At 37.4% G+C, this 25,695-nt stretch overlaps 1 protein-coding gene across 2 annotated transcripts in view; it reads right to left on the bottom strand.

The window, feature by feature from the left end:
* Window positions 1–25,695, bottom strand: part of AKT3 (AKT serine/threonine kinase 3) — a 151,732-nt gene that overhangs the window by 34,341 nt on the left and 91,696 nt on the right. For both annotated transcript variants that reach the window (XM_064708837.1, XM_064708838.1), the window contains exons 5-10: window positions 25,043–25,187; window positions 18,349–18,480; window positions 13,985–14,050; window positions 12,344–12,412; window positions 5,306–5,428; window positions 3,363–3,491 (exon numbers count right to left, since the gene is read on the bottom strand). In XM_064708837.1, coding sequence (XP_064564907.1) covers window positions 3,363–3,491; window positions 5,306–5,428; window positions 12,344–12,412; window positions 13,985–14,050; window positions 18,349–18,480; window positions 25,043–25,187 — 664 coding nt within the window. The remainder of the gene's footprint in view (window positions 1–3,362; window positions 3,492–5,305; window positions 5,429–12,343; window positions 12,413–13,984; window positions 14,051–18,348; window positions 18,481–25,042; window positions 25,188–25,695) is intronic.

Genomic DNA, 25,695 nt, shown 5'->3' with positions numbered 1-25,695 from the left:
ATGAAGCCTATTATCTCTGTAAGGGTCAAACAGGGTTTGACCCTTACAGAGTCAAACCAACTTCTCTTCTGTTATTAGAAAGACTTAAAACTTAAAAAGTAATTTCTGGTATTTAAAGCTTGTCTCTCCCATGACACCAAAACTTAGTACCACATTTGACTGCTCTCCTATAACTCCTATAACAAAGACTGTGCACTTAGTCCTAGGAGCTTGAACTGAAATACAGATCCAGAAACTGTTACCTCATCCAAGGAAACATCCTTAAAAATGATCAGACCCCAAAGAAATTTTACTTCTCTGCCCAAGTAGCTTCATTTCCTGAATGTTCTATTAAAAGGAGTCTGTACCAGTTTGTATCTTTATTAACAGGTCTCATCCTTGATAGTCAGTGAAAACTACCAAAATCCAAACTGCTTTTAAAAGACTCAGAGGTATATTTACAAGTACTTTCCTCAGTTTTATTCTTTCTTTTTTAAACAAGCTATACTGCCTGTTAAATTTACGTGGTCCTGTCCTGCCTTTGCCACTCCAAAACTGCAAAAGAAGCATTTTTTGGAAAAAATATCAAGCATACATCTGCATCACCTAAATGGGAACACAATTAATCTTTTTCTCATTGGATCTACGAATATATTCTGACATCACAATGATCCCTAATGTGACACCTTACTTTGAAGAACAACAATGTAAACAGACTTTTAAGAAATAGTCTCTTTGTCCTGAAAAACTGCTAACTGAGAAACTGTAACATATTTTATACCTTTCAAATGGGGAATGCCATAGATTCTTACAGCCGAGGAAATTATTAATTATTACCACCACACTTAAGCACACACAAAAAAAATTAGGCTTGTGTTAGTTCTACAGCAGATGATAAGGGTAATTTCACTCTTAGAAAACCAAATTATTCTCAAAAAACTATAAAATTTCACAAACAAAAAGTTACTTGCTCATTCTTCAATAAGTGTGACAAATGTACATCTGTACTGTTAACAAATATAAGCCCTGCTATTTGGCAGTGGCAAGTATTTTCTTCCTAGAGGATGTGTTCATATCCCTACTGTATTTTATGCTCAGCACAAAGTGATGCAAGATGAACACAGTCAATGCTATTTTAATTTTCTTTAGACCATAGAAAATTGGTGTTGGGATAGACAGGCAGGAATTCAGCGTGGTAACAAGATTAAAGTCCAGTTGTAACATCAGGCTCTCATGCTCTGAAGTTTGCCACAAGGTAGTAAATCTTTGGCACCTGAAAATTATTTCTGTGGCCTGAACTGCAAAGAGAAGTGATTTTTGAGCATTGGTTCTCTGAAGCAAGCTTACGAACAGACTGGAGGACCCAGGCTCCTGAGGGTCCCTTTATCAGTCAGCTGCCCTGGCAAAAATAGATACAAATGTCTCAGGTGAGCAGCTATCCTCCTAAAGGTGTTGAGTCTTCTCATGTCTTATCAGTAACCTGTCTAAGTTGCTTGCTCAAAACCCTTTATCTCTCAGGGAAAAGGGAATGAGCTCCCTTTTCCCAAGGTTAATGAAGAATCAATTTACTTCAAGACAGATTTTTACAGGAAGGTCTCCAAAAACACTCATAATGGGAGGCAGAGCAGAGAAGTGGGGCTTCTAGAGAACAGAAAAGCAAACTGGACCAAGTAACTTGCGCCAAGTGTCTAAAACCAAGATTGATGAAAGAGAGCTAACACATTTTCAAATGAGTCAAGGATGATAGTACCAGAGGTATGAAGAGAAAGTTAGTGGCTCCTAAAAATACTGATGTTTCCTTTACTGTTGGAGAAAGAACGTATCAAAATATCTTGCAGTCATCCCAAATGGATTCAGTAACTCTACTTATCATATTGACTTACAGCCAAGTATTAGCAGTTTTAATTTCCTCTGTGACTGCAAACTGAAAGGGACTTTAAGAGATTTAGAAAGACTCAAACCCATGTACCTAGCCATCCTAAAATCTTAATTTCCAACCAGCACTATCCAGAAGGTGATGTGTACCTGTTTGTTTGACATTCCTGAATTTCAGGGTTTAGAATAAAAAACTAACTACAATCAAAATTGCTTGTTGAAACAGGCTCCAGGGCTTGCGGCTGCTACTCAGGATTTAGTGCTGCTGAAAGTAAGAGAATAAAGACCTATGTCTAATCAGAGCCTCCTCCCTTCAAACTAAGGCAGGTTGTTCTTCAAAGGCAATATGTAGTAACAACACTTTTATTGTAGTGCAGAGTTGCTGCAAGAGGCGGGAAATGCCCCTGAAAACTCTTTAAAACTTTCTTCAACGAAATAGTAGAACTGAAGGACCTTTTAAAATCTTTTCCCTTGACTAGAAAGTTATCTCAGTATGAGGTGTGCACTATGTCAGTTAGAAATCTTGAATGCTGACAAGAGTGGAAATAAGGGCTAATTCAGCATCCACAGAACCCTTAGCTTTAAGTAAAAATTAGGCTGTCTTTCATATCGGTACTGGAGCTGTATCTGGCAGCCCCTGAGGAGGGGCAGAGTGACATTTCTGAGCAGCATAATCAGAAGTGTTGACTGAAGCCAGGCAGGGCCAAATCACAATTTTGGTGGTGCTCCCCTTGCCTTCTTTCAGCAGGCACCAGTGGCAGAGCTGGCAGCACTAATAATACTGGAGCAGATCATTTGGATGACTTGAGCTTCCACAACAGACTCTCAAGTGGCCAAACCAAAGCTCCAACCAAAGTTCCTGCAAGGGGAACCAGAGCAATGTCTTCATGTCCATCTTTTTATCAATTCCTAAGGAGTGCGATGCTTGGCACTCTGAGTGCCAGCTAATGGGAAAGATGGGGAGGCAAACTCTGGGATGCCACTCTGCTCACATCCTAGGAAACAGACAGTTTTGGTGACCACCTCACCAATTCTGGGGTTGACACACTCAACTGCTTTTAGCAGAAATATCTAAAATTTCAACTCCCTCTCCCTGCTACTGGGGAATTCAGATAAAAACCCATCTCAGTACCTTCCCAAACTCAACTCAGTACCTTCCTATTCCCCCTTGCCTCCACTGAGGCTATATAAATGCTAGTTACACAGCTCAGTTAAGCAGGATCATATGTTCCAAGTGACAGACAGATGGAAGATTATTTTTGAAGAAATCATTGGAAGATAAAAACTTTAACAGAGAAAAGGAAACATAAGAAGGAAAATGCACGTTAGAGGCCTTTTTAAACACTAAGAAGCTGAGCACCAATATATATACAACCACCACAAAGAATAGCAGCACATTCCATTCTGAATAAAAGCTACAGAGTATTAATCAGGCAGACTGTCAGTCTAAAATTAAATGGAAAAGAAACATTTTATACAGTATTATAAGAAAATATTCCAAATCATACCTCAGGTGCCAGGTATTCTGGAGTACCACAGAATGTTTTCATAGTTGCTGCATCTGTGATTCCTTCTTTGCAAAGTCCAAAATCTGTAATTTTTATGTGTCCATCTTTATCCAACATTAGATTTTCTAACTGTGTGTTGGGGAGAAGAATATTCCCTTAGTATTTCTTAATAAAACAGATCGATGCATTACATCAATTTTGTAAAAAAAAAAAAGAGTTATTCCTTGCAAAAGAATGTAATTATTTTGTCATTTAAAAAAATACAGCATCTACCATATTAAAGCATGTAACAGTGTTTACTGCCACAGGAGTTAGACAATTATTTAATACTTAAATACAGTTTACAATAGTAAATCCCAGGTCAATGACTTCAGAGGTTTCCTTTGGTCTAACATGACAGCCACTGATCAAGACACCTTTTACTTTCTATACTGTTATGAAACAGACTGTATCCATAAATCCTTAAAATACCTCCAACTTCCAGAACCTTTTCAAAAATAGACAGAATTTGGGATAGGGCAGCTACTGATAAAAACACTCCTGAGGTAAATTCCTCCTTGTCTACTTGCAAAGGACACTTCTTGAATTGTGAATTTATACCTCCCTAAGCTTTGCATTGCTTTCTAAATAAATGATCCTTGCTTTGAAATGTGAAAGCATCAGAATAATGGCTACTACCACTTTCCAAAAAGGCTTCAATTAGCTGTACTTAAAATACAGATAGAACTGAAACCAAAGAAAACATTCTGAACAACTTTTCTCAACAGAAAATGGTTTGGTTTTTTACTAATTATAAGGCATGTAGTGAAAATGCTAATATAGAACAATCATAGCCCTGTCATTCTAAGTCTGCATAAAGCCTGAAGTATTATCAAAAGTATAGATTTCCTGTTGAGTCTAACTGTGTTACAAAGAAAATGCAAAGTAGACAACAAGAAAAACAGAAGAACAATGATGTCAAACTCCTCTTTCTTTATTATTTAGAATTTAAATTAAAAACTATCACCTATCATTCCTTGACCAGACAATTCCGTATTTTCCCAGGATTTCACAGCATTTCACATTATTACAACAGATGCTGCTACAAACAGGTAGTCCAGTATTTTTTTTTTCTGTTTGCCTCCCTGAGCAGAACTTGCCTACCATTGTCTCCTTCTCCTGGGTTTCTGTACAAAGGATTGCATAAATGAATTCCAGTACTGTGCATATACAACAGGAAAGCACAATTTCCTGTATATGAAATTAAAGGCTTGACACAGAAATAAAATTGTCTCATCATGGAACTTAGAGGTTCCTCTTAGACAAGTTAGAAAATGTTCCTGTTAAAAGCAGAGGTTATTTTTCCATATAATATGGTCATAGTGCGTAACAGAGTACCTGGAGCAACTGTATACGCTGGCAAATCTAAAACAAATTACATTCCAATACCAGGAATACAAAAGACAAAATAATTTTAAAATCAATGCTGAAATAAATTCTTTTTCTGTTGAAGTATTCTGAATACTTTTAAATGTTTCCAATACATACAGAAACACCTGGTTGCTGAGATAAAAAGAATGAAGCCACATTGTCCCAATTGACCACTTCTCTTGTTTCAGGACATTGAGAATTACATTTGAGATTTGTGCTGAAATCTAAGTTAAGTTATGAGTAACAGGGCAGGGGGTAGGGAGGATGAGGATCAGAAGTTTAAATCTCCTTCAAGTGTTGCTACTACAGTACCCTGTTTCATTTTACAATCAAAATAAAGTGAGGGAATGCACCCATCTAGAGATTACTATATCAAACAACTTCCTCCAGGACACACAGAACTTAAATCTGAACACAGATACTTTTTTCCCCATTAACTCTGAATAGTGCAACTTTATAATTACTTTGTGTTTGTCCCCATAGCCTCTGCAAAAACAAAAATTTGATTACTTTTTTTCCTTTCTTTTTTTTACCTTGAGATCGCGGTACACAATCTTCCCGGAATGCAGATAGTCCAGGGCAGAGACAATTTCTGCGCCATAGAAGCGCGTGCGGTCCTCTGAGAACACCCGCTCTCTCGACAAATGGAAAAACAGCTGCAGGGTAAACAGCAGGGACAGGATTGTAATAATTACTGATTTAGTGGGGGAAATTAACACAAACATAAAACACCTCTCATCACCATATTGTGATGATAGATAGTGTACTCTCAGTGGACACTCAGCACTCTTAGACAGCAGCTGGCTTATCTTTTCCAGGTTTCCAAAGGGAGAAAGCGAGCTGTTAAATCAGCGTTTTAATCAATATACCAATCTTGTTTAAGGCATTCTGCTTGCTACTCATTTAACCTTCAGTTACCAGAGGAAAAAAAAAAGAAAAAGTATACAACAGCATCGTTCTGTACTTCTCCCTTTGCTACTTCCTCAGATTTTTGCTTTAAGACACTGAGAAATATCATTAAAATGTACAGATTTTGGTTCTGCCTCATGTTTTTCAGTGCTTTAGTAACTTTTCTTTGAACTGAAAAAAGGTCTGGTTCTTCAATAGACTTGGACTGAGCAGGGAACTGGCATTTCACAAACCATATATTCACATGCTAGAAGTAGTAGTCACTAGAAAAAGCAAATCAACAATGCTGAGGGCTTATAAAAACAAATCCATGTATGTAGTGTATTTCTTGGCTACAATGTAAACATTGGTTCGGGTGTTTTGTCTCTAATACTTTTGAAGTAACAGCACTTTGCAGGCACTTTAAAGTCTTTCAGCAAAAAATAATAGTCATTATGTATTGCCAGTAATTTCAGCTGCAATGAAAAAGTGTAAGATAAATCTCTGTAAGGTTGTCAGTATCTTAATGGATAAAACATCACCCTCAGAACCTGGAACAACATCTAAAAAAGCACATTTTAGCTGTTCAATTCAAATGTTTTCTGAAGTGGTGAGTTTTAATTACTGTTGAAAGCAAGTTTGGGTAATTCCTCAAGCAAAGATTAGTGAGCATATTTCTGTATTCTCCTTAAGACCAGACTGGCCATGTTACAATGTTTTTGGCTTCACCACAGGAGCTAACAATCAACAAAACAGAAATAAAAAATGTTATCATTTATAAATTAAACTTAGACAGTGAAATCCACAACAGCTATGCATACAGGCTTGGGTGGGTTTTTTTCACTGTTGGAAGTATCAAGTAGATCAGAACTGTGAACTGACAAGGTAGGTTAAAAATTACCCAAAAGCAAACCAGTAAAAAAAAAGCCAATGATGTGCTTAATCTGTTTTTATCACATCCTACTTTATGCCTTTAGAAAATCTACACTATCCACATGGCACAGAACAGTGTAGGAATTACTGCAGCAATTTTCAGTGGGTGGGCTTCTGGATGTGGCACTTGGGGACAGGGTTTAGGGGTGATTATGGTGGTGCTTCATTGATGGTTGGACTAAATAATCTTCCAGATCTCTTCAAATCTTGGTAATTCTGTGACTTTTTAAAACATAATTAAAAAGTCACTGCTATGAACTAGAAGTCAACTTCTTTCCTGATAATTGTAATTCATAATAAGTGTATCACTTTTGTCTTAGCCTAAATAACATTCCCAGTACACTGAACCTTTTGGCAGCATACATATGTATAAGCAGAGACTTCACAGGATACAGAAACTGCACTATGATTTAAAGAAAATATTTAAAATTTTATTTGTTGTATCTGGTTTCCCCATTCAACTTCTTTTCCAGCGCTCAAGACACCCTGTACAAAAAAGGCAAACCTGCATGACAGGGAGGATCTTTATTTTGCTGCTGTTGCTCACGTGTTTAGGCAGCAGTCCCTGGTGGGACAGGAGCCTCTCTGCAGTGACTTTCCCTCCACCCACACCAAGCAACCACATCTGACTTCATGAAAGGCCTCATGCATCACCAAACTGGGAAAATAACAAGTACATCTCCCAATTTGTGTGGTCCTTTTCACACTATTACTTAGTATTTAAACAGAAAACAAATACTACTAAGGTGAATTTCATTCACATAAAGCAAAATACAAAATTTACGCAATTTATGCCTTTATGTCTGTTTCGTGGTCTCGCATAAATAATAAGCTAGTGCTAATAATTTTTAGAAGTGTTTTTTGTTTTGCTGGATTAAAAGTAACTAAAAATACATATCAACACACTCTGAAAATTTGTAACTCCCAGTTAGTCCTACATTTCATATCTATTCCAAACGACTCTTGGAATTTTCTGTTTGAAAGAGACTAATCCAGTAGCTGAACAGCAGCCTTAGAAAATTCTAAAACTTCAGGATACTTGTCACCAACATTTTTGTTTTAGTTTCCATTTAAAGTGTCCCAAATCTGAATCTAAAAGTTGCCAGCCTGACAATTAACATACAAAAAAATTTACTTTCTTCAGTGTTTATTTCCAACAAGAGCATTGATATTCATTAAAAACACCAACTTCAAAGTAAAATGACCAGCTAGAAACAACTAACAGCAGTTGTGTTTGTCAAAGAAACTGTGAGCTTCTGAGTCAGCTTATTTTAATGTATATGTGACACCACAGTCACTGTTCCTCACATTATTATAGCACCTAACAGAGCTGTCACCAAACCATACTTGCTAGTTTTGAATGAAGAATGTACATTTAGATATAAAAAATGCACATTAAAAGCACATTCATGCACTCAGATATATGCTAAAGATATTAAGCAGATTCTAAAATTATAATAGGAAAAGCAGAGAGATTACAGGGGGATTACAGCATAATTTTCAGCTAATTAATTAGCTGGTTCACTATTTTGGAATAATTCTGCCACTGTATTCTATTTACAATTGTCAGAACAGGAAGATTATATGTATTAAGTCAAAGAAGAAAAAGAATAAATGTGATGGAAAGTTAAAAAAAGGTTTCCAACATTTTCACTATTTATTGACTTACAGTTATTAAATATGTGTTGTAAAATCACTGGAATTGCAATAGAAATAGCTTTGGCACAAAGAAAGCCATTTTGCACATAACATTTTTGATGGCATACACGAGGGTGCTATTGTTACAGTGAGGATTGGAGCTCCAAATTTCTTGCTATGCCTTTAAAAACTGAACAACAATGCTGTCATGGGGTTTTTCCTAATAAAAAACTTAATGGAAAAAATTTAAACAAATATCAAGCATAGAAGTATATTCAGCTGCAGATCCAAGCATGCCCAAATATATAAAAGACACAACCTTGTATCAATTGATATGTTACAGTTGTACACACACTAGTGACCTATTTAGTATGTTGTAAGTTGAATGTCTGGCTCTTGTTGTTGTGTATTGGGTTTGTTCAGAGCTGCATTTTATATTTGAGTGTTGATTTTGCAATGCATTTGCAGTAGCAACCTTGAAATTTCAAATTATTTATTTATTGTTCCAGACTTTGTACTGCTTCTTGGAACATTCTATACCCAAGGAAATATAGCACCCTTACCATGGACTATCATAATTTAGGGCTAAGGAACATTCTCTTGTTTACTTATTTTTTGTTAAGTAGGTTGTAAATCCTCTGTCTTTTTCCTTTCTTTTTTTTTTTCCAGACAGTAATAGCACTTGTTCAATTACAACAAGCCATTTAGTTCTCTCCTGCCTAATGAATTGAAGTAAGAGCTGTGCAACAAAAATGCCAAGAGGAACAGAGATTCAGAATTCTTATGTAGAGAAGCATCTGAACAAATTTTAGGGTCTAATTTTATTATACACATAATTACCAATTAAATTTGTTACAAAGTACGAAATCTGGAATTATCCTTAAATGCAGAGTGAGGAAGTTAATCAACTTATTAGGCAGCTGAATCAGGGTACTCTGCAGAGTAATGTATGTAATAGATTTAATTTCTAAAATATTTTCAACCTTCAAAGCAAAATACTGGAAATAAAAACTGGGAAACATACACTCCAAAAGCATTCCCCAAAAATAAAGAGCTATTTGGTCAACTCAGCTAAGCCAGATGAATATTTGTTTTCTTGAAATCTAATTTCAATTTCTTAATGCTACTTTAACATAATTACTTCAGTACAACAAAGGTATTGAAAAGTAATTACAGTGGCAGATGCATCCCTCTAGCTATACACTGCAACATAGGCTGTGATCAATAGACATTGGTAAACATTTCATCCATGGAGTCTAAAAGCAAAACCAAATGAAGACAAAATTAAGCTTTTGGTCCACAAGATTTTGTTTGGCAATTATTTCAAGATTGTGCATTCAGCAGCAGGAAAAACATTCTCAGTATAAGGAAAACATATTCAATATCTCCATCTGAATAATCTGTTTGGGAAAAAAAAATTCCTCTAATGGTTTTCTTTAGTATATTAAACTACAAATACGCTGGGGTTTTCTTAATGGAACCCAAAGGATTTTACTGTAATGCTTTGTACACTGTAAAAGAGCACACACATAGACCAGCAAAACTGATGCAGATGCATTTTCATTGTAACATGCTCTCTTATTAACTAAACCCAACCAACTTGAAGTTAAATAGGCAAGGTAAGGCTAAGATAAATTGTTACATTGTAGAGGAATATTAACTTCACTGTGGAACTAGATTTTTAATAGATATAAAGGATTCTAGCTTACAGTCATTTAACACATTTCTCCTCCAGTATGAAGCTCTGTGCCCCCTTCCTTGACTGTTTTTTTTCTAGCTATAGAAAGAGGAAGCAAAGACTCCTACTGCTGACCACAGTTTTTATTACTGTGCTGGGGCAGAAGCCTAAATGGTGGCACTTTCTTGTTTTCATCTGTGTAGGAGACAAAAATATTTATACAAACTTCCAAGAACTCCTTCATGAGGAGAACTGCCTGGAAAATTGTGCTCCTGAAAGACACAAACCATGAAAATTCCCAACAAATTGATTCAGGCACAACAGTTTACCTAAAAAGAAATATGTAATCTAAAGGAATTTTAAACAGAAACAAATTGATGGTAGTACAGCACTGGAGAGAATCAAAAGCAACACAGTACATCTACAGTCAATTTCCCAGTGGAAGGAAATAATTAAAAGATGAATTTTCAACACCTTGAACAATCAGAATATATAGGGAAATGTAATTTCTTGAAAAACAAACAGAATAGTAGATAGAAGAAGCAAAAGAAAAAAGTGTGTGTATCATATAAACTAAAATGCTGGCTAACCTTTGAGCAACTTATGCTGAGTTAATAACAAGGCTGTTTTTAGAAATATGAAATCCTCTGTATTTTTTGGAAGACCCTGACTGAAGTCTGAAATTCACAAGAAAATTTGGTAAGATTAAAGACTTTCCTATTGAAAAAGACAGTTTGTCCAACTTACTACTCCAGATCTCTAGTCAAAGAGAAGCACGTGGGCAAATCAAGAGAGTTTCCTCAAAGAATACTGCCTACTCCCAAAAGGCCATTTTTTCCCACTGTGGCAAAACTTCAGAGTTAGCTTCATTGACTCAGAGAACCATCAGCAAAACACATGAGCAACACTGACAACCAGCAGCACCATACCTGGAAGACAGTAACCCAGTGCTGGCACGAGTACATTGCAATTGCAATCCCCAAAGCAAAGGCAGGCCGCCACCCACAAACCCATGACACACAACACTTGCAGTAGTAGCCAAAAAGTTGCACCACCCAATGCAGAGAAATGCATTGACCAAACTACAATTGACCAAAATACAGCCAGAGCATCCTCAGTCATAAGAAAGGAGTTGAAAACGTCCTTTGTGGGCTCTGCTCTGCATTCCAACAGGATGGAAAAAACACAAATAGCTAAATTCAACTTCCAAACAGTCTCCCCAAAGATTACAGAAATGCAGTAAGATCTTACACAGAGGAAAACCATGAAGAATTAGCTAGTTTATAAGACAATACTTAAAATTTATTGCAGACAGCACGGAGTTAATATTGGTGATGTAAATTCAATGTCAGATAAGCCAGCTGAGTGTCCAAGAGAAGGCTGTTATCCCTTTACTGCCGAGGGAGATATTTGGATCTGGTTCAACACCTGTGATGTGCACATTGGGTTTATACATTGAGTTAAACAAGCCATCCTCCCATATCAGAACCCTATAGCACCATATTTAGGCATGGCTGGTAGAGGATGGCCAAGGACACACTGGGATCCAATGGGCTGCAGGCACTGGGATTATAGCTAAGCAGTTTTATTGCAGGAGAAGGCAGCTAAAACATAATGCAAAGCATTACGTATCATGCCACAGCAAATTCTGAAAGAAGAGAGAGTCTTTTAATTAAAAAAAAACTCCTACTGGAAACACTTAGTCCTTTAACACTATCATGAAGCATATAGTTGACAAAATAAGGGAAATCCCTCAGTTGATGTTGGAACGAGACACAGCCTGAATAGCAAACAGCATCTAAAAGGTAGATAAAAGCCCTCTTCCTCGATTGCAGTTCTCTAATTCCATTTGCTGCGTATCATTTTTCATATTTCATTCTTTAGTAAGCAGCTGGAGGACAGCAATGGCTTCAAAGCTAACAACACTCTAAGAAGTTCAGTACTTCAGCTGAAATTTCCAGAGTACTCAGCAAATGAAGTGGAGACAAGCAATGAAAAACATGAATGCTCCACTCATTTCCAATAGATACTTGCAATAGTTACAGCAAAGAGAGCACAGATTTCGTATTAGGACAAAAGTAACACTCATCAATATTATTTTTGCTTGTTTACACTGGATTATGACTGCTTCATGCCAGAAAATGCTATAGTATGCCTAAATAAAAAGAACAATAAGCAAGTATATGTAATTAGTTCTCTAGGATTAAATTATCTCTCACTATACAGAAGTTGAATTTTTTCAGAAGAGGAAATAGTTTTGACAGAAAAGTTATAAGAATATGTCAACTTTTTTTTTAAATAAAACAGTTCAATTCTTTTATAAAAGCCCTTTAATGATACTAGAAAGCAAAAAGGCAAGGAAAAAATATAACCTTAAAGGTGTAATCCAAGGACAGCCTTACTATTACAAGTGCAGAACATTTCTTAAACTTACCTCTCCTCCGTTAACATACTCCATCACAAAACACAAACGATCCTTTGTCTGGAAGGAATATTTCAAGGACTTGCAAAGAAAACAGCAAAATCAAACCAATTATCATCTTATATTTACCCAATGTCTTGCACTTAAACTGTAACAAAATTTTATCTTTTTAAGCAGAAAATTCTGATTTTGGCAAGAACTTTATGAGTAATTGAAAGTGCAACTCTATCTGGAGCTTGAGTTAAATTAATACAAAATCTTTCAAGTGTTTCTTCATCTCTGCTACATGTCCACTGATATGAAAACATCATGCTTATTACAAGAAAGTATTAAATGGGCACTAAGAGACACAATTTCATACAGTACCAGCTATTTCCACCCACTATTTTATGATGTCCACTTCCACAGTGTCCATGAAGAGAGAGATTATCATATTCTTTTTCATTTCTCCCAAATGAAATTTTAAAAGTCATCTTAACATCCAGCTTGCTTTCATTTCCAAAGCAAGGACTTTCTAGTTTCATATTATGGAATGTTAAGGATGCTAAGTGCCAAATTAATATATTAATTTCCATATAATTTTAAAGTTGCAACAGATGTTATGATCTTAATTAAAATTTTTGATTTTTCAATGCTGACTTATTAATGATACCACAGAAAATCTACACATGAAGACTTAGCCTAAAAGAAAGGAACTTCAGTAGAACTATATGTGACTAAACTGCACATCTCAATACAAAACTTGCTGAAGAATAACAGAAAGGTAAGAAGATACCACCTCTATCATGTGCAGTACCACTGTTGCATTTCCTGATGGGAGGTACCCCTGCTCTTGCTTACCATTACACTCTACTTCAAGAAACATTACAGGACCTCTTTCATCTTTACTGAATTTCCAAGGATATTTTGATCTGCCAATGTAAATGCAATCCTCTGCTTTCCAAAAAAGTTAAGTTTTTTTAAATAGGAAAGCTTCCATGCTATACTTTGAAATTTTATTCAAAAAAAAAATTCCCTGGCTCAAAAAGCATGTTCATTATATTTTGAAATATAGGGAAGTATTTTTTAATATATTCTCAAGCAAGAGGAATTAGAATTGCTTCTAGAGAAGAAAGTCACCTGTAAAGTTAAATCAATTAATTGTCACTTTTCATGAGTCTCTTTTGAAACTTTTTCATCTTTTCTGTCTTTCCCTTCTATTAAATATTAACCATATGAAGACAAAGGTAGTGGGGTTAGAGTTTTGTGGCTCTATAAGTTACTTGTTTTGAACAAATAAAATAGCTATTTTTATTGTTTGACTGATTTTTTAATTAAATTTTCTTAGTAAAAAATACTTGCACTTCTGTGAAATTAATAACTTTTATTTTAAAAGCGTTTGTATACAAAAACTGCAAAAAATTGCACAACAGTTACACATTTCTACAATTAAATTTATTTTCAGTACAGTAAAGCTTTACAAATTTACTAGAAATTTTATTTCAGAATTCTTAATTAATTCTTGGTATCCTGATAAAGGATATCAATAGCACCTGATAGCTACTGATTGTTTACAAATCATCATAAGAAAAACTTCAAAATTACTAAAGTATGTTCATAATGGATGCTAAATATTACTTGCTAATGTACTTCAAAATAGTTCCTAATACTTACTGTTAAAAAAGGGTGTCTGGTGTTTTTCAATACTCTGCTTTCTGTAAGAGTGTGAGCCACTTCATCCTGTGAAATAAAGAGGAGAAGAAGTAGGTGTGAATTAAGATATAAATTGTTATTGAATTAATTATAAGGAAAAAGGAAAGGGAAAGGGAGGAAAGGGAAAGGGAAAGGGAAAGGGAAAGGGAAAGGGGAAGGGGAAGGGGAAGGGAGGGAAGGGAAGGGAAGGAAGGGAAGGGAAGGGAAGGGAAGGGAAGGGAAGGGAAGGGAAGAGGGAAGGGAAGGGAAGGAAGGAAGGGAAGGGAAGGGAAGGGAAGGAGGAAGGGAAGGGAAGGGAAGGGAAGGGAAGGGAAGGGAAGGGAAGGGAAGGGAAGGGAAGGAAGGAAGGGAAGGGAAGGGAAGGGAAGGGAAGGGAAGGGAAGGGAAGGGAAGGGAAGGGAAGGAAGGAAGGGAAGGGAAGGGAAGGGAGGAAGGGGAAGGGAAGGGAAGGGAAGGAAGGGAAGGGAAGGGAAGGGAAGGAGAAGGAAGGGAAGGGAAGGGAAGGGAAGGGAAGGGAAGGGAAGGGAAGGGAAGGGAAGGGAAGGAGGAAGGGTGTTACAGTACAGTTTTGAAAAATTAATGAATCTTCACATTTTTGAGGAAATATTTGACAAAAATCTGACAACATATTTTATTTGATTTTCTTATTTTCTTGTTTTAAAATGAAATCTTTACACTCAATTCAGAGAAGAAAGAAATTATAATATTGGATTTGATAGCTTAAAAACACAGTCATCACAACTTCACAGCTCTGGTATGAATCACCTGAACAATGCATCTACAGAGAGACTAAACCAATGTGTGAGACATGTACACACCGAGTAACTGACAGGCAAATATAAAACCCAGACTCATCCAGCCAAGTGTTAAGTCAAGTCAGGTTTGCTGGTTTTAAACTTCCACTTGGTTTGGTGTTGGTTTTGTTTTTATCCACCCAAGCTGTCCTCAGGAGCCCAGCAGCGAACAGTGCTCCTCTGACCAGGATGAGCATCCCTAAGGACATTGGCCTCATCCTTGGGAATGGGAGATGTCCACACAACCCCAAACTCATTTCCAGCCACAATTTGGAAAAGAGGCACTTTGGGGAGAGACAGTGGCACTCTCCTGTCTGTCAGCCTGAACAGGACAGATCAAAATGAGCTCCACACCAAAGTAAGAGAAAGAAACTGAGCAGTTGCTGCGGATGTTTGCTGCCTGGCAAGCTCATCCATGTTTGTTCCCTGCTCCCTCCATAGGCCAGCCCCGGGGTGGGCACCATGCAGGGGCAAAGAAGGAGCCTGGGGGTGCCATGGAGGCCCCAGGGGCACGGGGGCACAGCTGTCACAGCACCAGCTGTGCAGAGAGCAGAGCTGGGCAGGGTGAGGGGACCTGCACAGCGGGCAGAGCTCGCCCTGAGCTACAACACCAGCAGCTGCTGAGGGCTAGAGAGAAGAAGCACATAATTGAACCCCCACCAAGGGAATACACAGAATTTTGTACAATTCTGCATGTAACACATGCTGTGGATCCCCCTCCCCAGGCTGCCAGGGGCCAGGCCTGAAAGGCCCAGGAGCCACTGGGAGGGTGCAGCCATTTTCTATAGCGCTAAGTGACCGCCGAGATTTGTGTTACACTGAACTAAAGACTACCCTGGTGTGACTCAAACTTCTACTGTAAACCTACAGAAGTAAATATATTTAGTCAGAGTACACGTTAATATTGCCACAAATAATACCAATATAACATTATTGTACTACACACATGCTTATCAGACTATGCTCTGAAGATAAGGTATTATTAAACTGGAAAGTAAACACAGATGTCAGGAGTTTTAAATTAGACTTTAAAAATTGTCAAAATAGGAAGTTGAACAACAACAACAACAGAGTCAGTGGTAATAAATTGTGATGCCATTTAGCTGAATAGCAGTGCAATATTGAGTACTACAACAATATACAGGGGGAAACACTAAAACTAAATACCACACTTCAAGGAGCAAAACAAGCACAAAAGGTGCATTTAATTATTTATTTATTTTTAAACCTCTGTGGTTCACCAGATATATGGCACAAAAAGCTGGCAATGGCCAGTTTTTCTGGAATTGCTTCAGGAGTTTGTAATATTGGTAGTAATTTCCTTGTAAGTGTAGCCTTAATCTGTCATGTAAACAAGATAAACAGATTTAGTCTGAACTGGGCAGATGCTATACAGCTGTCAATGCACCACTTTTTTGCTTCATACTATGCTTTTATAGGGCTACTTTTTGCACAGGCAGGTAGCAATAGGACAAGAGGGAATAGTCTAAAACTAAAAGGAGAGAGATTTAGATTAAATGCTAAGGAGAAATTCTTTACTGAGAGAGTGGTCAGACACTGGGAACAGGTTGCCCAGAGCAACTGTGGATGTCCCATCCCTGGAGGTGTTCAAGGCCAGGTTGGATGGGGCTTTCAGGAACCTGGAATAGTGGAATGTGTCCCTGCCCACAGCAAGGGGGTTGGAACAAGATGATCTTTTAGGTGCCTTCCAACCAAAGCCTTTCTGTGATTCTAGAGTGTATATTATATCATTTACATGCTGAATTGGGACTGCAGATTTATTTTACCTAGTGATCCTATCCTTAGCACTGATCTTCAGAGCTAAATGCTATTGATAAATCCCTATAGTATGTTCACAGCCTGACTGGGCTAAATTAAAATTCAATCTCTTATTTCTTCAAAATTTCTCTACCTTTATACATACTTCTATGAACAAGATTTTTTTGCTCACCTTAGACAAAGTTTCCCAATAATCAGCTTTAATCAATTCTAATAAGTCAGTGATATTGTTGCAAGCAACAAAGTAATTAGAAGACCCCTAGAATTTAAATATCTGTTTGGTATTGGTACAAAGAAACAAGTTGAAATGCTCTGAAGGCTGGAAGGATACAAGCCAGCAGCTACAGAACAGGAGCTCACAAGATCTCCTGAGGATCCCCAGAAGCCAGGGGTGAGCAGAACACTGGTGAAGGATGTCAGCCTGGAGACAGAGGCTCAACATGCAGCAACCAGACAGGCTCTGAGCCCCACAGGGCAAACCACAGAGATTGCTGCCAGGTCTTACAAGGAGGGCCACTGAGGGCTCCTTCCCATGCAGAATCAGGGGAGGGCAGCAGCAATGCCCTCTGTTCTTCCTGTATCTCCTGACTATGAAGAAGAAAAGGGCACTCTTTGCTGCTGTTAGCCCAAACCATGCACATGCTGACCAGGCTGCCACTGCACACAAGACAGCTGCTGAGGGCACACAGAACTCATAGGTCAGCCTCTTCACTGCTGAAGATATAAATTTAAGTCTCTCCCTCTGTAACAGGGCTAGTTATAATGACACTCAAGGAAATATAATTGTCTTTGAGATCTCCACTCCTCTGCCAAATTTAATTGCAACTGATCTACACATTCTAAAGCTATTAGAAAGAGCGTGACAGACAATGTACATAGACTGCAAAACACTTGTAAGTCTTGTTTTCATGGGTCAACAGGAAAACCATACAATTCTGAAGGATATTTTAATATTTAATATATAATATATATAAAATAGTGTTTACCCATTCACATTCAGTTTTTATGAATACTGATATTGTTAGCTTCAAGCATTCAAAAATATCAGGCAGACCCCCATTCCTCGAAACATCCTCATTAATTAATTGGGATTATTTTTTATTGTGTCTCATGTTGATACATGCATGTAGGTTTCTTGCTTTCAACTTCTGTGGAAGTGGGATTCAAAACTTCAGAATTGCCAGAAATAAAGCTCAGAGCAGATGATCTAAATTTGAGCTTGAGAGACATTATGACCATGCACAAGAGCCAGTGACACTAATCAAGTTTAAGTGATTGTACAATGCCAGTTTAAACCACAACTTCAGCCATCAGCTTCAGACTTTTCCTATTTCTCAAAAACTGAAAAAATGGAATTGTTAGTCCCATGCATAGCAATCTTATGCAACACAGCAGAAACAGAGCACAGGCCCATTCAATTAATGTGTTTATCTGAATAAACCTGCAACTGACTTAGAAAAAAAGTGAAGTATCCAATATGCCTCACAATGCACTTTTTGTTGTATAAACTCAGATTGCACTATCTTGCTGCCCAGTAAAGTCTCTCAGTGTTTTAGCACATTCTAGATTATAAAATAGGGAAAAGGCATGCAAAATGGTTATACGTTTTTTTTTGCATTCTTGTTTTCTGAAGATACACGCATACTTCTATCAAACTAAGTTTAGCCTCAAAAACCAATACACCTTAGGTATTAAATAGTGATTATTCCATTCTTGAAAATGACCCAATAGTAAAAATAGAAACTTTCTTACCTTTGCAATGATTACTTCTTTTTTCAAAATCTTCATAGCATAGTATTTGCCACTAGCCTTCTCTCGGACCAGGATAACTTTGCCAAACGTGCCTTTGCCCAGTAGTTTTAAGTAATCAAAATCATTCATTGTCTATAAGGAACAAAGAACAAGGATTAGCAAGACCTAGGTTATCCAGTTCCAATACATAACCAAACCCTCTTACCGATAAAATAAAAACAGTTTTCAAAAATAGGCCCAATTCTGTGATAAAGTTTGTAATCACAGAATTGTTTAGGTTAAGAAAGACCCTTAAGATCATCCAGTCCTGCTGTTAACCAAACACTACCAAGTCTGCCACGAAACAGGTCCCTAAAGGCCACATCTACATGTCTTCTAAATAGCTACAGGGATAGTGACTCTGCCACCTCCCTGGGCAGCCTGTTTCAATGCTTGACAACTCTTTCAATGAAGAAATTTTTCCTAATATCCACTCTAAACTTCTCCTGAAGCAACTTGAGGCACTTTCTTTCATTCTTCTTACTTGGGGAAAGAGATCAATCCACCTCCTCTTGCTATACCCTCCCTTCAGGCAATGTGGAGAACAGTAAGGTCCCCTCTGAGACTCTTTCTCAAGGCTAAGCATCCCCAGCTCCCTCTGCTGCTCCTCACAAGACTTTGCCCTGGACACTTCACCAGCTCCATTGCCCCTCTCTGGATACACTACAGCATTGATCAGATCACTGAACCTTTCTCCCTGGATTATGGGGGTTTCATTCTGCTTCCCCTCCCTGTCTTCCAGTTTGGGGAGGGGCTGAGTGCCCAGACAACACTGCTCTTGCTGCTGTTCACCAAGGCAAAGAAGGCAGCTAGCTGCTGTCATTAAATCAGCAGGATAAATCATTCAGTAGTATTAATACAATGCTCAAAAGCCACGTACTGCATGCACTTTTATTTTTATAAACCACACACAGGACAAAGCCTTAGCCTAAAGCAGTGTTTCAAGAATGCACCACATTTAAGAAAGTTCATCAACTCCTGCATTACCAGGGACACACAAACATGGTGTATCAGTAGGTTTTGCATAACACCAACCACTGCACTGATGGCATTTTTAAAACATACACAATCACAACTGAAATGTTGTACCTGTAAGACTTTACAGCAGTCTTTCCATTGCATTAGACATTTTAAAATTTCAGTACAGATTATAATTACATGGTATTTACATTTATCAATCTGGCTCTGAAAAGGAGGACGTAGCAAGTTTCCATCTTTCCTGTGACTCTGTTACTGCCCTAGTTTTGCAGGTTAAACACAGTACATCCAAGAGCTGGTTCCATCCACAGACAAATCAGTCTCGTAGGTTTATCAGCTCAGCTGGCATGCCACACATAGTTAGAATATGACCAGATGATCTCAGATCCCAAAGCAGTATAGCCACTTTCTGGAGTCCAAAGTTTTAGTCAATAATCCTCTTACTTTTGCAAGTTCATTTCACAGCCAGTTCAGAAGCATCAGCTCCATGGTCTATGCAGATGCAAAGATGAGGATGTATAAAAAAAAAGAGAACAATACTGAGAACACAGTGACTGCACAGGGCTGCCTTGAATTGACAGCAGAATTAACTTGGCCAATCACTGTGTGCTTCTACAGCACATCCTTCATTGTGCTGTGTTAGTGGCTTGGTTGCAGCACCACAAAACCATTTTGTTTTGAGTTTTGCAACTGGAGAAAAGGAGCGACAAATTCTGAAAGGAAATACCCTCACCTATTGTTGTTACAGCACTGGCCTGCAGCATCAATGACCTTTCTTCCTTTGTGAAAAGCACACCTCAAAACATTTTTAAAGACTAATTATACTCTGAGTCTCAGTATTGCAAAGTTAAACGTACTTAATCCTGCTTTGTGAGTGAAAAAGATCATCCCTTATCTTTCATCTTCTCAGTGCCTCTTTTTATGTCTAGTCGTGGCCTCAGGCAGTTGTGTTGAATACTGCTCTTCTGGATAAACTTCTACTTGTAGTTTCCACAAGAGAATTAGTACTTTCCTTATCTCTACCAGAAATACCTCTTAACACTGCCTACATATTTCACACGCATTCCAGGTGCAGAGGCATTGGGCATATCCCTGGTGTGTGACTGCAAATAGCGGCAGCAAAATAGATTCACTCGGGTGAGAGAAAAAAGGGCAAAATCACCTTCTGAAATTATTTATTCCTTTCAGCTCAAGTGCATGATACTATTACTGTGGATCTGAATTTGCTGTTGACAAACTCTGAAAGCAATTTATGCAGTTGTTCACTGAGAGGCAGTTTGCAATGTGCTCACATACAATGCTGAAGTTCCATCAACCACATCAATGTGCAATTCCTCAGCTTTTAAGTGTTCAACCCGCAACTTCAAAGCTGCAAAAGGTCTTCAACACTGCATTTAACACCTGGATACCTGGGTGTTTCAAAGCTTCATTAAGAAGAGGGTGCTTCCCATATATCAATTCTAGCTGTATCAATAAGAATTATATCTTTTTCCCATCTAACTGTTGATTGGTAGCTCCTAAGTCAGCTAACCTTGATGCTCACACAAACATTTTGCAGTGACAGATCTTACTTTGCTGCCCAAACCACCTCACATCAGGAGGAACAAAACTGCATTTATCCCAGCAAGAAATATGAGTAACAGAGATTTCAAAGGCTCAGTATAATTTTTACCTAAAGCAAACTCATTTTACACAACTGAATGTAAAGTTCAAGTTTATTACTACAGACAAATCCTTTAAGAATCAATTTTTCCAAAACCTGCTCTAATGTGTGATAACCTGCAGTGCATGATGCAGTATGTGAAGCTGTGATCACAACATTGTGTGGCTCCTCATTTTCAATCAACTAAAGGTAAGACTTCTCAATGATCACTTTCAGTTCAGCACTTTGGGAAGTCAGGTTACCTGCTCCATGGCTCTGTGACAACCATCAAGCAGAAAACAATTGCCTTTGAGCAAATGCAGTGAATATTGACAAAAACCCATGAAAAATTAAAAATGCATTCAAAACACAATTCAAGTAGAAGAAGAGTAATTCAGGGCAGAATCCTTCAGTCATAAGCTATTGTGCTCCCTGACAAACAATGGCTGACAGCTTTATTGATAAAAAATACTGAGCTGTGACTGAGTGACTGCGAGTTGAGTGACTGTAACCTATCCCTTTACCTGTCACAAATTTATGAGATCACATGCAGCCTTAGAGGAGTAACTTCTCCAACATTTCTGATTTTCTCTAAGACATTGGAATTAGAGAGTGACCATCAGAGTCTGAATTAAACCAGGTCAGAAAAATTGCCCTTTGCCCATACACAGAAAGAGGATCTTGGCTCAACTGATCACAGACATGGATTTGGGCAGCAAGTCAGTCAAACTGAAAGACTGATTTGCCCAAAATTTGCTTACATAATGTTCAGCAAAGCAGTCATGAATCTAGATGCAAGCTCAGTGAAAACAAGTTAAAAATATATGTATATTTATAAGAGAAAGGTAATAGGTTTGCAAGATTTTGAGCCATGGCTTAACAGCACATTATGGCTGTAGTGTTAGTTCTAAGAATAAAGTCTCCTGATGCTCTCATTCCTTAGAAGCTTAGCAGAAGGCTTAGAGATGATACGCAGTGCAGGGTAACTCAAAAAGTCTGCCAAAGAACACAAGACCTTGGGAGATAAAAACACAGATGCCATAGCTAGGGGTGTACTGAAAACTGGTGGAAAAATGGAAATACTTCCTAAACCTGAAGGAAGATGGTAACTTTGGAGGCTCCCATAAGATTGGATTCTTTCTCTTTCATGATTTTCCCTAGTTTTTCATTCCTAATGTACTCCAAGTTCTGAATATTTTCTTCATTACATTACTTTTAGGCTTCCTCTGAAAAATCTGGTCTTTATTCATCCTGCATCCTGCAAATCAAATTTGTAAACAAAGAAAAAGCAATGAAGCCACAGGAAACTGCACTAACCAAAAAAACACGATCTTCAGCTTTCTATAAAACCTTTTTACTCCCCTAAGGAAATATCTGTTGACCATCTAAACACATCATCCCCTATGGATTATCTGCTCACAAAAATACACCCTAATGTAGGTATTGAAAATTCCTCCCAAAGAAACTACATTTTTTTTTAATTCCTGATGTGCACAGTTATTAGACCATGTGGATTTTTTTATCTGATTTCCTCAGAGAAAAACTCTACTAAGAAGTAATAGTACAGCAATAAGTAAAAGTAGTTTGCTACGAATTTTGAGTATTACAAATTTTAGTGATGTGTAAAACTTGAATTGCACATTGACACCATTTTAAAAAATTGGGGAAAACAAGAGGTGCCTCTGGTTCTTCCAGCTATCTAAGCAGGGATGTAGCTGTCATGTTTATTCAAATCAAGTTTCACATCCTAAAGGCTGTTTTCTTTTCGCTACCTTTTCAGAGAAGAACAGGCCCAACTCCTCTCTGTCTTGTCTCTTAATCTGATTATGCTCTTCTACTCATATGTATACCATCTGGTGCATGCACAAGCAAAATTCACTGGGCTTAGATGTAAAATCAGGTGACAAAACAAGCTTTTGTCAAAAAAGGACACATTGTGCAAAAATCCCTGAAAGGAAAGAAATCCAATACAAAAAAAAAATCAGTAAAAATGAATTAATTCATTATAACTGAAATGGTTCTGATTACATTAACAACTACGAAAGCTTAAACAACAGCTTTTCAGAGACATTTCTACAAAAGAGAAACAGTTTTTAAAAGACCCATTTTTCACAGTCCAATGAAGTTGGAGGCATTGGCAATTCCCTGTCATAATGGTCACTTCACATTTTTTATTTCAAAAACTTTTGAGCATCTTTCACTAACATCTTCCAACAGATAGAAATCTGCTGTGGGATTCTGAGTTTTGGCTCTATTATTTCTATTTTCTTTTCTTCTTTTTTTTTTTTTTTACTTTATTACCTTTTTATTTATCTTTTTTTCCTAGTTCTGTTATTTTGCTCTGTTATTAGATGTTGAACATCAACATTCTTCATTTCACCTTTGTTCTATAGAGTTTGCTTTTTGCTGCCAAAGCCATTAAATATTTGCTTTTGGTTGCCAAAGCCATTAAATTTTCCATAGCCCTGCCCATACACTGTCCCAGCATATTATTGCAGCATTTCTTAAAGCACAAGTGGCAAGACAGAAACAAAACTGATCCTCCTACCCCTGTTCCCACAACCCCTTTTGCTGAATGGGAAAACACACTGCACTGTGGACAAGGAGAGCACATTCCAGATAAACTCCTTGTATCAGACAGCATTAATTTTGACACCTGGAAAACAAGTGTTGTTACGCAGTGGTTTTTTACTCCACTAAGAGGATACACAGGCTTGGAACGCTGCTCAGATCTTTAACAGAGCAGCCCCAAATCCCTTCCACATAATCACACTGCCTCTCACAAGGCTGACACATCTTAAACACTGCCTCTGCTCACTGCCACTTATATTTTACCCTGGAGCACAGTCATTAAATATCCATGCCATCAGGCTAAAGGTTTACAGTCAGCCTGACAATATATATTCAGAGCATTGTTACAGCTCTATATAATTGATTTTAACGTTTTCTATAGTAGACAAAGGTTAGAAATTTGTATACAATGAAACTGCATAAAAAGAACTCTGTTTGGAGAGCAAACTAAAGTTCTTAAAAATTAGGACATGATAGAACTAAAGTTACCTATGCATCTTTTTTATATTCTCAAGGGTATAGCTCTCAGCCCTGACTTTTCTATGGTTCTTGCTTCATGTATCACAACAAACAAAACACACTCTATTAGTAAACAGAGAAATGTTCACCATTTCTTGTATTGTTCATCACTCAAAGGCATTCACTTATGTGAGCTATAAGACTGTTTTGCTCTGTTACCAGACTTATACTTAGTTTTCTACAGATTTTACTTCTAGCTAGAAAAGGTAAAGTCAGTCTTATGTAAACTGGTTATTATTTTTTCATGCAAGTTCAGTGAATTTCTTGAGTCATGTCAACTCTGTATAGCAAATAGGGGACATGAGTTTGAGTAGTCCATACAGGACAAAATGGAGACACATGAGCAAACTTGAGTGGCATCAGATCTTTAAAACACGCTCTTGGCTGTATGTTTAACCTGCTGACTCTGGAGATGCAACCACAAGTACGTTATAGGCAGCAATGTACGTGTTCCTACTCAGACCAAAAGCTGTAAAGGACCACAGAAAAATGAAATGCTGTTTTCTTTAATTCATTGAAAACTAAAGCAAAGTTATTTCCCAAGTTAGCAAAACCCAAGGTCATTAAAAGCCAGATCCTGCTAGCCTTTCTCATGCAAATCACCTAACTTGTAATGGGTATTATTTGCATGAGAAAGGAGGCAAAAGTACTTGTCTAAAGAAAATATTTTATTACCATACTTTCTAAAATAGCAAAAAAACAAAAGGATGAAAAAATAGTCAAACAATAAGAAGAATGCTAGCATGTGCCTGAATGGCTGAACTTTGTTTTTCAGAAGTACCATATCACCTTGACCAATAAACAAAACTAGAGCAGTTCAGCTTTACTGAAATAAATAAGTACTTTGATCTTATATTATGCTGAAATTTCTGTTGAAATACTATTCCCTGCATATTGGTTTACCTGACTAGACCATTCTCAAAAGTTATTTTTTAAGGTCATTACCTTTCTTTTATGATGGGTTGTTGAAGCATCCATCTCTTCTTCTCCTATATTGTCTATCTGAGAAGTTGGACTACAGTTCATCCTCTCCTCTTCTTGCCTCTGAAGTCTGTCTGCTACAGCCTGGATTGCTTCTGTCCATTCTTCCCTATCATGAACAAGCCAACACCTCTATCAGAAACTCAAAAAATGTATTGCATAGTTCATAAAGTTTTTCACATGCTACATTGCTTCAATGTTCAATGTTCTTATGTTACACAGCAGAAGACTCATATTAAATCAATCACTTCAATTTCCTTCCAATTCTTGCATTTTCTCAAATGGGGTGAAGCTGACCAGAAAGGATCACTATATGGGTAACTTCAAGAATTAGCAGCTTCTGATTCTCTAAGTGTTAGTGGAAGCTTGAAAATACTTCTTCCAGGTATAATACACCTGTGAGCACAGGATGTCATCTCTTATGCAATAGTATCTCATAATAATAACTTACTATTTTAAGAGGGGTTTTGATATTTCCCCTCCTTCAAGACATTTTCAGAGGAAAAAGAAAATAAGATTTATTAAACCATATCATATGTTCAAGTCTTTGTCTCTCTCCTTTTAAAACTCAACTTACAGGCTTTTTCACAAATTTCCCTCAAAAAAGGCACTCAAAG

The sequence above is a fragment of the Zonotrichia leucophrys genome, chromosome 3 (assembly GCF_028769735.1).
Source record: "Zonotrichia leucophrys gambelii isolate GWCS_2022_RI chromosome 3, RI_Zleu_2.0, whole genome shotgun sequence".
Classification (NCBI taxonomy): Eukaryota; Metazoa; Chordata; class Aves; order Passeriformes; family Passerellidae; genus Zonotrichia; species Zonotrichia leucophrys.
Note: the sequence above shows the minus strand (reverse complement) of the source record. Positions and strands in the feature narration are given on the sequence as shown.